At 39.7% G+C, this 13,509-nt stretch overlaps 1 protein-coding gene across 6 annotated transcripts in view; it reads right to left on the bottom strand.

The window, feature by feature from the left end:
* Nucleotides 1–196: 196 nt before the first annotated feature.
* Nucleotides 197–13,509, bottom strand: part of LOC110041564 (uncharacterized) — a 35,455-nt gene continuing 22,142 nt past the window's right edge. For 4 of the 6 annotated variants that reach the window (XM_089270754.1, XM_089270749.1, XM_089270750.1 and 1 more), the window contains 12 exons: nucleotides 12,808–12,918; nucleotides 12,380–12,487; nucleotides 11,588–11,692; nucleotides 10,722–10,832; nucleotides 10,305–10,358; nucleotides 9,860–9,952; nucleotides 9,317–9,439; nucleotides 8,912–9,064; nucleotides 8,173–8,474; nucleotides 7,185–7,266; nucleotides 6,706–6,831; nucleotides 2,795–5,970 (listed from right to left, as the gene is read on the bottom strand). In XM_089270754.1, the coding sequence (XP_089126880.1) occupies nucleotides 3,497–5,970; nucleotides 6,706–6,831; nucleotides 7,185–7,266; nucleotides 8,173–8,474; nucleotides 8,912–9,064; nucleotides 9,317–9,439; nucleotides 9,860–9,952; nucleotides 10,305–10,358; nucleotides 10,722–10,832; nucleotides 11,588–11,692; nucleotides 12,380–12,487; nucleotides 12,808–12,918 (3,842 nt within the window). In that variant the 3' untranslated portion in view covers nucleotides 2,795–3,496. Of the gene's footprint in view, nucleotides 1,517–2,794; nucleotides 5,971–6,705; nucleotides 6,832–7,184; nucleotides 7,267–8,172; nucleotides 8,475–8,911; nucleotides 9,065–9,316; nucleotides 9,440–9,859; nucleotides 9,953–10,304; nucleotides 10,359–10,721; nucleotides 10,833–11,587; nucleotides 11,693–12,379; nucleotides 12,488–12,807; nucleotides 12,919–13,509 lie in introns of those variants that run through there. The other 2 variants (XM_089270753.1, XM_089270751.1) reach the window with 2 other exon arrangements.

Genomic DNA, 13,509 nt, shown 5'->3' with positions numbered 1-13,509 from the left:
GGAGTAGCGGGCATGTAGCGCCAAAAAGTGTCAGGAGTCCGGCCTGTGTCTGTACTTATCGATAACTGACGCCGTGACTGGATGTCTCAATTGCATTTTAGGATGAAGGTTTGAATGCCAATTGAATGATTTTTTTTGGCTAGGCTTGGCCAAAATGCAGAGAGTCGAACTGTTGACAGGCACTTGCAGGCGCAGACAGGTTTCTTAACAAATTATTTATTTGCGAGCTACGCTTCTTGTACAGCTTACAGGCTTGCCTGAATGTGATCCTTAATCTAGAATTATGGTTCTAAAATTTCATACAAAAATGATCTAGTTTACTTCTAAATTTCAACTAAAGTAAGCGTTAATTCTTACACCACCTATACCAAGGTTACTATGTGAAAAGAAATCTCACGTGGACTCGTGAATCGTGTATATAAATAAACACTCATTTTGGTGTATTCTGACATCAAGAACGCTGTCTTTGTAAAAGATGACGACCGAAATTTAGATCCCCAGATAGACTTCTGATATCAAAAGTATGCTTTTCATTCTCTAGAAATTACCTTAAATATGGTTACTTTGTTATGTCTGTATTTTTGCGATCAAAATAAAAACTGACGTAATGTTGAACAGAAGCAAGTGCGCTCATAATGGGTGCAGATGAATGGCAATTGCCATGTCCATGATACTTTAAGAGCATCGTAAATATTTAGGATTTCACGAACAAATGGACAACTCGGAAGCATAACTTTTTTAGCAGTTATTACGAAATGTCTTAGAACATCCTTACGTAGATGATGTTGCAACTTTAAATCATTCAACGAGTTACATTCACTTTGATGGCATACTCCATTAAAGTTGGAAAATTACCATAAAGTTCCGAATGTTGCAGCCTTTCCTTGTCGCTCAGTCCTTCTTCCGGTGAACTAAAGCGGGGCTACCTTAGTGTATGCGAGACTATCTAACAATAAAAAAAAGCTATGTATACATATCTATGCCCTAATAATTTCAAGAACTGCCCTTTATACCAGGAAACTTAAATTGCCTTTTCATTTGGAATTTCGATATTGTTGTTTACCTCATTCACACCTCACATAGCCGACCATACAGACGAACTGCGGAATACAAACAAGAAGAGAAATTTCTTATTGTCTCGATGTTTGCACAGTCCCTCCCCAGCGGAGACTCATTTCTAGAAACTTCAGTAAAACATTCATCAGCTTCCATTTAACTGCGTAACGAGTCTTACACACTTCCCCATGCCTTATGGAACGCGACTTCGTTGATCTGCAGTTGCTCTCTTCTGCTCTTCATTTGCATGCTTTTATCTGTTTGGCAGCGCTAGTAAGGCTAGGGCCTTAGCAAGTTCTTTTTCGTCGTTCATTTGATTATTTGATTGCCTTGGTTGTGGAAGTAACCTTCTGCGTTGCTCTTGTGCCTGCGAGTAAGTTAAATACTTTGTCCTCAGTGACCCGCGATATGGCCCGTATGGAACTCTGGCCGATGGTCTCATAGTCTTACTGTTCGCGATCTGTTAGTAAAAAAAATGGAAGGCAACATAAGATACCGATGGAATCGTTGATAAAATAACGGGTAGTATGCAGTTTACAAGAGGTAAAATGGATAAAATTGTTACAGTTTGATAACAACCCTTTCATCGTCAATACATGATGGCTTTATTTTGATGGGCCACTAAAATTGTGTGGCTTGTTCCAAGAAGTATAAACAGACTTACAAAATAGGTGCTACCTATTTTGAGCCCCTCTTTATGATTCCCCGGGCCTCCATTGGTCCTTCAACTGTGTACTCCTATTTGCCCCTTAACTGTGTCTCTAGGGAGTGAATTCATTAATGTCACTAAATTGTTTGCCTATTTAAGTCCCTTACTAGTGTGCGTTTCTATCGGCCAATGGCGTGCCTGTTTTGTAGAGAAAGTGACTGACCCACGTTTTGATGCAAAATTATGGCGCAACAGAAATAGTGAAGTAATTTGCTAGAATACAACAGCATAGTGTTAAGATTAAAGTTAAATGCTAAAAACTCTAAAACACATACAGGGTGGGATGAAGACATTATAAAAAGCGTTAGATAATTAAACTTACTGTCACGTGAAGTCGCCATGCAACAGTTATTCCATGCACGTGGATGGTCGTGTTCTGGTCATCAAAGTGTCGTCAGTTGATAAAAACAAAGATGATACTTGCACGGTAGGTCATTAAGAGCTGTTACCTTGCGGCTTGTTAAAACGTCAGTTGGATTTTGGAAACCTGTCTGACAGAAAATCTAGATTTCTTAATTGGGTTCAAGAGGTTGCTGTCACTAAAAAGCGTTTAGCTGAGGCACAATGGATAATTTAGACTTTTAATAATAAGAAATTGAACTTATAATTCTTTTAGAATATGCGTTAGTTCTAAGAAGATGTATGGACATCTCTGATAATGTTGAATCCTTAAGAGATTTCTTTCTTTTTGCAAATGAACAAAATTAAAACCTTATAGGACGTCGAATTTGTGTGAAGGAAAAGTTTGTAATATGCTAAAATTGCTTAGTGGAGTCAAACGTATGTCATATTATACAACGTCAACGGTATCTGTAGACGGATAATCTGGATTACTGTTGTAGTGAAAAAAAAACCTGAAAACAAACTAACGTCAAGTTACGTCACGTCACGTCATGTCAATGTTCTTTGGTAACGATTGCTGCTAGAAAAATTGTATTTTAATGACATTATGAATTGCTGTACTTAAGAATTAGCTATTAGTTATTACTTTTAGCTATTAGTTCATTAATAATCAATAGCTATTAGACGTTTCACAGTTAGTAACTTTATTAGAATCAAGATATTTTACAATTTTTTTTGCATTCTAATAAAGTTGTATTTCATTGACTTGAAACATTATATTAACTGCCTTTGCTTCTCGTCAATATTTACATCATTTGTACATAATTTTAAATCATTGATTAAAAACTGACCGCAACAAACTAGCGCTAACCATGTGTACTATCCTATTAAATATCACAACAAAAACACGTCATTTTAATCTTTACTCTTAGAGTCCCTTTGCTGCTCTCAAAAAGTAGCTGAGAAAATTCAAACATTGCTGAAATATGCAATTTACTTAGTCTTTTGGTTCAAAAGTCTGGTGATGCCAGGTTGGTTACGTTGACGCAGTACTCGTGTTTCGTGATTCCGTGTGGTCCCAGGTTACACAAAGCTTTGTTAAATAATGTTGTTGACGGAAAATTTTAAAGTCACAGGGTATCTTTTTGGATTCATCACCCTTATGAACTGGCGGGGGCGGCTAAAACCTCGATTTAGTCATAAGCCCAAACAGAAACCATCTTGGCTCACTTTCAAAACTATTAGCTTCCTTCGTCACACAAAGCTTCCTCCCTTTGAAAGAAGTGTTGTGCGATCATCTATTATAAAATACCACATGCACACAAAAAACGAAGAACTATTTCAAAAAAGTAATATCTAAAACTTTTGCTAAAACTTTACTGACTCTCATTATCTTCTGCCCATTCCTTTCCTGCTATCCTTATCCTTTCTAGATTTCTCTTTCACTCCACGTTTTCTCTTTTTGTGTTTTAGCTTACCATATCGTAACCTGAGAATATCGTTCAATACCCTAGCTAGGTATTGCTGTGTACTAGATTGAGTGTTAAAGGAAGGCATTTTTTGGAGTTGGTAATAAAGTTGATATGGTACTGTTTCTATGTAGATTGGTCGGTTAAGCAGTCCGTTTGTTAGTTGTGACTCTCTGTCTGCCACAGCCAGACGCTGCGGGTAAGCAACTCTTTGTGGCTGAGTTATGAGCTTGCTGTGTGGGTAAGTAACATGTGGGGATGTCCATGCAGTCTGGTATGGTATTAGTGGAAGAGAAGTCAATTGTGCCGCACCCTTTCTAAGCTGAGGAAGTAAAAGATGCGTTTGAGCTTGAGTCTTACCACGGAAGCGTTTGGCCAATGGACCAGTAGACATACCTCTTGACAAGGGAAAATTTGCTGACCCTGTTTCAAGGTTGTAGTGCGGCACATAAGGGATCTGTGTAAGTTGTTTGGAGCTTCCGTTAGGAACCTTGTTGAATTTTGTAACAGTTGATTTTCCCTTCGTTTGTCCAGTTACAGTCGGGTTACCTGTTGTTATAGCTACTCCTGGCATGTTGTTCAACGCAGCACTGGAAATTTGTTGTGTTAACTTTTGTAAATAGTTTCCGTCCAGTTTCTCCCCTTTCAGGCTCGTCATTTTCATAAGAGGCCGGTTAATTGTTTTAGGATAAAAATAGTAGTATAGCAATACCTTGGGTGACATTGTGTACGGGGATGCTGGCAAATTGCTAACAAGACCAGCACCTGGATGATAACTTGCAAGAGGGTTACCGTATGCTTGGAGACGAGAAACCCCGGTTGAACGACTTGATGCTTGTGCTACTGGTGAAGCCTGGTTTCTCCAAGGACCCCAAGGCCAAGAGTTTTTCCCAGAAATAAAATGTGGACTGAAAGGTGCTATCTGCCTCGGTGGAATTCCTTGGGGTATTTTCCATGTCGTTGGTGCAAGGGGACCTTTCGAAGGTATCTGCGTCCTTGCTGGTATTGTTAGAAGCCTGTGCTGTACATTAGGTAAATATGGCGGTCTTGGCATGTTACTGGAATAATATGGTCGACCTGGTGATTGGTCCTTGGTTGAAGTAGCCATTTGGGTAGATGGCATCTCTTTTTGCCATGGCGATGACGCTGGAACATCGCTCTGAGAGACATGCTTAGGCTGCTCCAGCAAGGGCATCTTATCTGCGAGTGATTTTTGTTGCTGTTGTTGCCTCTGAAAAGATATTGGTACTTGTGGCTTGGGTCTCCTAAACAGAGGATTCACATTACTAGGTCTCCGCAACGGTTGCATAAAGTTAACTCTCTGTTTCTGAACCAACGGTTTTTGAATTAGAGGCAATTGTTCACTTGGAGCAACATAGGCATTTTGAATAATTCCTGCAGTTCTGTTTCGTTCATATGCTCCGTTGAAAACGTTCAGCGGCTTCATTCTTTCCAATGTCCGTTGGCCTGTTGAATCTACCGGCGACGCAGGGTAATATGGCCTTTGCAAACGTAAAGGGGGTCCCGTTCTTGCGTTTTCTAGAGGCATATGCCAAATAATTGGCGTATGGAACTGTTCAGCACTGTTAATGTTACCCCAAGAAACTTTTGGCTGAATTATCTTTGTTCCTTGACTTTGATATTGTCTCTCGGGTCCCTTTTGAGCACTGAATCGTTGAAGCTGCCCATTATTATTTTGTCTCAAAGGAACTCGTTGCGCTCCAACGGTATTCAGTTGATTCAGCACATCAGGAGGACGATTGGCATTCACCTTTTGCATTGCGACGGGATTCTCATGCCGAAATGAAGCTTGAGCTAAAAATGATGGTACTGTTCCAGGAGGATGATACGCATTCAGAGGTTGCATAGTTGGTGGTACACCATGCCTAATTGAAGCCACCTTCTGCATACCTCCTCGAGTGTTATACTTGATCGAAGCTTGTGTTGCAAAGGGTGCAGCTAATCTAGGTGGATGATTGGCCCAGAAATTGGCAGACCACAGCTGCGGGTTTAGCTGCGAGGCTCCAGACAGCGGTTTATCTTTTGTGTATGGTGCAGCAGGTCTATAAAGCGTTTGTTGTTTGTTCTGACTTAAAGGCGCTGAATAGCCTTGAGGTGGTCGATAAAGTGAAGAAGGATGTAGGCCGGAACGATTTGGTTCTTCAGCATTTAAACTAGCCAGAATTTGCTGTAGATTACCGGCAACATAGTCCGTAGGAGCTGGCTTCCTCTGATAAGCCGGGCCCAGAGAAGTTATACCCTGAGGAACAGCCGGGTGAGTTTGTTGCAGAGCAATAGGTCCATTATATCGTTGCCCATTTGCAGGCGGAGTCATAATTGTGGCAGAGCCTCTTGTCGTAGAGGACTCCTCTGTCAACTTCTTAGGTTTGTTAGCTAAAGAAGAGAAGAAAATAAAATTAATTTAGTTCAAGACTAACCCCCAGAAAATTTTCTTAACACTGACATAGATCTAAGTCAAAGAGGTAAATTTTGATTTCAGGTCGTAAAAAAAAAAGTTAACTCAAAAGTCTGATTTGATTTCCGAGGTAGGTGAGGTATCTTAAGCAAATTCTCCAAATCTGAAAGTTTGCGTTTCTGTTTCCCGCAAAATGTAAAGTCCTCATTCCGTGACATCTAATTTCAGACTGACATAACAGTTACTTTGGAGGCTCTGGACACCAACAAAAAAAAATTCAATGTTTATTAATTCGGATACCCTTGGCATAGAAATTGAAGTATCTTTGAGCCCCTACTTATTTCAATTTACGTGCTTCAAAAATGCTCCTGTAATGACTTAAGAAAGAAATACGTGTTTACTGCTTTTTGTTGTTGTTGTCCGCCGCGCTTTATGGATGCTTGATGAAACTCGCGCAAAGAGGTCTTGATGGTCAGTTGCTCCAAGGCAATGGTTACTGGCTAATTTCGCTATTTCTGAACTGAATCTAGATTTCCACTCTCGGCTCTACTTGCGTAAAATGAATTAGCGAAAAGTGTGTATGGTTGTATCAGCGGAGAAAGTTGAATCGTATTTAATGTGTTCTCCATTAAAATTTGCGTCCATTAAAATACTTGAAATACCGCGAGAATGGAAACCCGCTTAAGGAACGGTATTATAGCTAACAAACGTACTGAAATAGACACGGCAGTGCCTCATCAAAACGAGAATTTCCAGACGTGGCAGCTCGCAAGGGAATATATAGAACTCATCTATCATTCCTCTTAATAGGCGATTTCCAAATGGGTGCTTGTGTCGTCCTGCGGAGATCAACAGAGGAGGGAAACGTTTGGTACATCTGCTCTAGCATTAAATATGGTTAACCTGCAGCGCAGATAGATATTGAAAAATAAAATAAAATAAAATAAAACAAATTTGTCGACCGAGGAGTATAAGCCCAGCGAAAATTTTCAAATACCCAAAACAACTTTTGACTGATTTTGTCTTCTATCAAGTTGTTAACCTGCTAAAATCAAAATCATTACTTTACTGGTGGCTGGTAACTCCTTGCCGAGGGTGTATGATAAATTGTTCAGGTAACTTCAGTTACTTTTGTTTTCTAGCTATTAACTTGGTAACATGCTTGGTACTTCGTTATCTCGCAGTTTCATACCTATTCCCGCCTTGCCTCCCCAATCCAGAGACAACAGACCTTGTCCTTTGACTTCCTCTCGCATATCTCCATTGACGAAAACCTTCAAGAAAGAAACGCAAAAATGGATTTCATGTAAATGAAAAGTATTCAAACCCTAAGTATTCTAAGTGTTCTAACCTTAACCCTAAGGACATATGCGCTCCGGTCGTATGACCAAGAGGTCATAAGTTAGACCCTGGCCCATATGCTTGGGCTATGATTTCGGGAAGGACACCTTACTCCTTTTTTACTTCTAGCCTTTGTGCTGCTAGATGACACGGGTCTCATAAACGAATATTAGCGTCTCACTGATTTGTTGGTGGAGAAATCTCGCGTTAAACAAATGGCACAGACCATGGGGGTATTTTACTCTGTTAAGATGTTTCTAGAGTAGGGGCTCTGTCTATTGCGGTTCTGCATAAAATTATTTCAAAAAAGTAATCACGTGCAGGTTGTGTGACATACAAAGCAGTAAGATACAGTGTAGGCTTTCTTGGAATTCTACGGCTTACTGGCATCAAAAAGCACTTAATCAACTAATTAGCCTAGTTTAATCTCACGGACTACCTAATTAAGGTAAGAAGTTAATCTTCGGTTTAGATTTGTTTTTTGTTTGAAAGTTAGATTAGTATACAGTGCATACAGGTCACTCGTGGCCCCATAAACTCAGAGCTTGTATGGGTCGCCATGGAAACCACAAGTCTAAGATCCTGACTAATGACTTTTTTAAGGTATTGTGACCTACAGCCCTGGAGAGGAATAAGGATGTCTCTCTGGGGACTGTGACCTGCAACCCAGCAGATAAGATGAGGTTGTGACATCCCTTACCATACTAGACTAGTGATTTTTTCACTGAAAACCACGTTAACCCACATATCATTGTTGCGTTGTTGTTTCTTTTGATTTGGGAGCATTAATATATGATAGTCAATACATATGGTGGGATATTTCGTGCGATAACACTTACCCTTGCTCGCTGTTTGCTGGCACTGTACGTAGCGGTAATCTGTGTCCATACACCTTCCCTTATGGTAGGACGCGTGAGCAGACTAAATATTGTATCGTGATTTTCGTTTCTGTGGAACCAGCGTACTTTTCCATTTTCAATTTCAAAATGATACTGCCCATCTTTGTGCTTCGAATGGCTACCCACTGTGTCAAATATCGATTGTATGCCCTTGTTTGTGTCCAGTTTCACCCAGGTTGATATAGTGATACCTTCTCTGGGGATTCTATCGAAGTGTGCACCGTCCAGAAGAACGTCTCCACCTTAAAAGATAAAATGACGTTGAAACTCAAAATTTAACAACGAGCCGACGGTTATCGTAAATGCGGATCCAAAATCGACACTTGTGTTGTGTATGATGCACATTTTTCTTCGGGGATCGCTTTTAATTTGCTGGTCCGAGCACGTGCACTCGAAATGGATCACAACGCTTGCACAGCCAAATATGCGCTTTTAAAAGTGAAATAGGTTGGTGTGGTAGATAACATAGGTAAATTCATGCAGCAATTTTTTTCAGAGCTTTAAGAGCAAATTTTTTCTCGAACAAGTGTTCTTTGATGCACTGGGAAGTTAGTGTAAAACAAAAGACCCCAACCTGTCCCTTGTAATACTAACAAAGAAACGAAAATTCAGGTAAAACGGTATAGGTTCCAAGCAGGGAGACAGGATATCAGGCTGAGTTAATGGACTTTACACTTACCTAACAAGTTCGCGGCATTGCCACATTTCCCAGCGTGTGGCTCTATTTGCGCTCCGTTGGCAATGAAAGCGTTATTTACACTTCCAGAGTCATCCAGTAATGTACCCTTCGAAAACCGGTCGAAACTTATATGGACTGATGGCGGGCAGTGAGCTAAAAAAAAGGACAAGTTAAGGCGTTAGTTGACCAAACTATCTAAAAGTGAAAAATTTCGTGGCACTTTGTTTGTTCAGCTGCGTATTTTAATGACCAAAACTACTTTCAAGATTGCAATTAATTTGTCCATTTGACTTTTTCAATGTTTAGCATTATTTAGGTTTGCGTGCAGTAAATACTTTAATTATAATGGATAAATTATAACAGGATCGAGTCCATTAAATTAACAAAACGAAGCTGTCATCTTACATTCACAGTAGTCGCCAACGTATCCCAGCCGACAGACGCATTTCGATATCCCTGGTTTGCATGTTCCTCCGTTCTTGCACGGGGAGACCATACACGTCCAGTCCTTGTCCCGCTGGGTTTCAACTAAAACAGATAAGAAGAATACGCGATTAGCTAAAAACACCACTTTGGCGCGTAAGATGACACCTATATAACAGTGAGTGTAGAAACAGGTTTCCTTAATGGTTATTTTACTTGACTATTTTTAACTAGAGAGGTTAGAGATTTCCCATCGTGACTCCTTGTCTTTATTCTTGTGCAAAACACTTGACTTTGTCTATGCCACGTCCTCCGCCCATCAGTGGCTGAATTAGAGAGTTCTGCAGACGTGCACTTAATTTATTTAATATCACTCGATTGGTATAGAAATTGTAATGCCAGAATTATTGGTCATTATTCCAGAGCTAACAGTATTGACTACATTCTGTCACCAAGCTATGGGTAATAATCAGGCTTCTAGACTAAATTAGAAATCGAGTCTGTCTGACGACGTTTCCTTCTTACCCCAGCAATCCAAACCGTCCCCCACAAATCCATGCTTGCAGATGCAATGTCCTCCAACACAATGAGCGTTCCGATCGCAATGCTGACACTCCTCTGTACAAGACAGAGAAACATTTTCCAGAATAAGATAAAGCGTACGTTTACGCAACGGCCAATTCCCTCTAAGAGACAGGGAATTCAACATGTTGGATATGAAATTGGCCATTGTGTCGAGAAAAAGAATTAGGCTTCAAAAACAGCTTTATTCTAACCAAATGGTGCTGTAGTGCTTTCTCGTTTGCGATGTTTTGAATTACGTGTTGAATCACTAGAGTTTGAATGCTTGAAGGCTGGATTGAAGCTATGAGCTTCACAGCCACAAGATTTCCCAGTGTGGCCTCTTCCAGTGATGGACTAGTTTCCACATTTAGGTTGTCTATATTTGTCGAGTCGAGTTTGCACTTACCTCCTTTTCCAGGAAAGAATTTTGGCGCTGAGGAGTACTTGTATGCTCCAGCATCTGAAATAAGAAATAAACATGATGAGTAAACGAGTCTTTCAGAATCCCCTTCTGAATACAATTGTATCCCAAATAAAAAGACAGTTGACACGAGTAGTATTCTTTGAGGTCTTTATAGGAATAGAACACATTGAAATTAGTAAGACTCGACGCCAAAAGACCTCTTGTCCTTTGCGTGGACAATATTCTCGCACGTCAGGTAAATTGGAAACATGGCAAACATGGCGCTATGAACCAGAAATTGTGTCTGCGTAGGACGGTTAAGTCCGAGATTGTCGGTACTGTAACTGTTGTCTTATTGCTTATCCAGTACAAGTCTAGTTAAGTAAAAGTCAAGTATATGCAGTCAACAGTCTGTCAAACCTTCACATCTTGGTCCAGAGAAGTCACCGCGGCAAAAACACTCGAAGCTATCGTCAATTGTCTCGAGACACACGGCGGAGTTGAGACAAGGTTTGGAGGTGCAAGCGTTTGCTAACATTTATAAAAGATAAGAGTCAAGTCACATTTAGTCAGAAGCGGTTGTTAATAGTCAACAGTAATTCCCGGTCATTGAAGAAAAATGGCAAGACACTTTTCAAAGAAACGAGCTGTTTGTGAGAGCAAGCTTAAAAGAACAAGCTTAGTCTATTTGTGAGAACAAGGCGAAAAGAGACAAGGCGCTTTGCTCTAAGGCAGGGTGTGGGACAACAACCAATCAAGGAAACAACAAAAACGACAACAGTAAAAAATAAATAAATAAATAAATAAGGAAAATAAATAGATGAAAAGAATGAATTGTTACGTCGCTGTCTTTGATGACTTTGAACTCTAGTCTACTGGGTATGTTTTTCAGAAGAAGCTACTTTTTCATCATTACTAATAAGAGCGATCGACAAAGGCACTTCAAGATGTCTTTAACATCGGTCTGAATTAAGTATAAGGCAGGACTGAAACAAGGTATTGATTCAGGATCAAGTCATTTAAAGGGTATCGAATTTTTGGTCAGGTCATAAATAGGGTAGGGAAAATTGCAGATTTTGGTCTTAAATAGGGTAAGGGTTTCAGTAAGCGGGCCGCACAACCCCACCCAATTTTTTTCGGAGAACCCCCCTGGGACTTTCATATTTGCCATGCAATTCACAGGCATCGCTTTTGTGACCAATTCATCACCAAATAAGAAAACAAGGTCTCGATTTAGCTACCTCCCTATGTTTAGCACGTTATTGTCTTTAAAAGGTTGCTCTTACTCTTCAAGTGTTCTGTTGTCTTGCGCACGGGTGATACCTCAGTAATGAAGTTGGTTGATTGAACAGGAGGTGGCGCAGGGGCCAAAGCTTGCTCGGGGATAAGCACTGAAAAAGCAAAACTATGGATCAAATAAAGAACTTGTTATCTAGTAATGACGCAGTAGGGCTGCTCATAGAGCCTATAAATTTCCCAATTATATTCTGACGCAACATTTATCTAGGGAAGTTTTTGAGTAGGTAGTTCTTCAGAACCCATGCATATCGAGCAGAATATAGGTACATTCATCATTTCATCTCGCCGCAATGGAAACTCTCACTAACTGGTAAAAAAGGTAAACTGTCCAAGTTTTTTTTTTTCTTAATGACACTTCAAGAAATCGGAAACTTGAAAATGCACTTTGTTCCCTCGACACAAAACGTCTTGTACTCACTCTAATTTTGACCTTTTTACTCAATCGAGATTTTAGGGATTGGTTTATACCATGACGCAATCGTCCATGGTTTACATGGAGGACTCGGTAACCTGGTATTGGGAGTTCTAAGGTCCTACATTCTAATCATGACAGCATTCAACATTTTTTGTTTCTTTTCCTCAAATTCCCTTAATAGAGAGGGCAAATTAACAGAGACAGTCTGCCAACTGTAAAATATCAACGAATGGGGCTTAAACATTAATATTTACTCTACGGAATGTTTATGGTACCGCTCGAAACCGCAATTCTTACTTTACCCAAGGGCTGATTACAAAGTGTGATACCAACTAGATAGGATGAGTAGAATCCAAAAACTCACCGTTACATCTCGTTCCTCGATAAGCCTTTGAACATTTACACAGGTATACTGTGTAGAAGACTAAGCAGCTTCCTCCATTATTGCAAGGGTTAGGATAACATGGATTGTCTATTGACGACACCAAAGATAATGTTACTAAATTGTATAGAAATGCATTAAAAAAAACGTATTAAAAAGTATTAAAAAGTGGGATAAATAGGAAATAAACACAGTCCCCAAAAATTCCGCGTATGCTTAAATTGTAGAGCATGGTTCAATGGCTTATGTTTATCATCATGGGTAAGCCAATGAAAACTCTTGACCTGTATATTAGCTTGCATCGTCTAATGATTCAGTTTTTAATCATTGATAATACCTCTACACACAGAAATTAGGCTAGAACAACAGCCCCTTTAACCCTTTAAGAGAGGACAACATATAAAACTGACTTTCACAGTGGGGGCCATTGAATCCATCTCGACACTTGCACTGGTAACCTTTTCCGTGAACCGTTACACACAAGCCATCATTTTTACAAGGATTGGGCAGACATGAATTAACTGGAGGAAACAAATTGCGAATCTCAATTAGGATAACTGCAGGAATTATATAAAAAAGCTTAACTCAGTTTAATTTATGCCACACTTACAGAAGAACTCTAGCATGTTTGAAACATGTTTTGCCTAGCGTCTTTTAAGGCAACAGCAAGCATAAAAGCTGCATGCTATGGCTATATGAAACAGTACCATAGTTATTGTAAGTTTGAGCTGGTATTAACCCTTTCTTCCGGCTCGCTCTGTCGAGGCTATTTTTATAAGTGGTTTGGGTTATTTGCCATATTTTAATCAGTGATGGAGCAGAACTGTCGTAAACAATCTAGTTTTAAAGAGTACCCTTGCATGATTTTTTTAAAATTTATCTGTTAATTCACTTAAGCACTTATTTACCCTCTCGCTTGCTCACTTGTCTATTTTTTTTTTTTTTTTGAAATGAATTTTGTTATATTTTCTGTCAAGAACAATACCATCAAATGTCACCAAGGGACTCTACGGGTATGCTCCATCAGGACAAGGAAATAGAGAGTATGAGGGAGGAGACCTGCACTATCCCTTTTAACTATCCTTTTTAACTATTCTAGATCTGTCTATGAG

Source organism: Orbicella faveolata, unplaced genomic scaffold, assembly GCF_042242905.1.
Source record: "Orbicella faveolata isolate gen_17 unplaced genomic scaffold, um_ofav_v1 contig_34, whole genome shotgun sequence".
Lineage (NCBI taxonomy): Eukaryota > Metazoa > Cnidaria > Anthozoa > Scleractinia > Merulinidae > Orbicella > Orbicella faveolata.
This window is presented reverse-complemented; position numbering and strand designations above follow the sequence as displayed.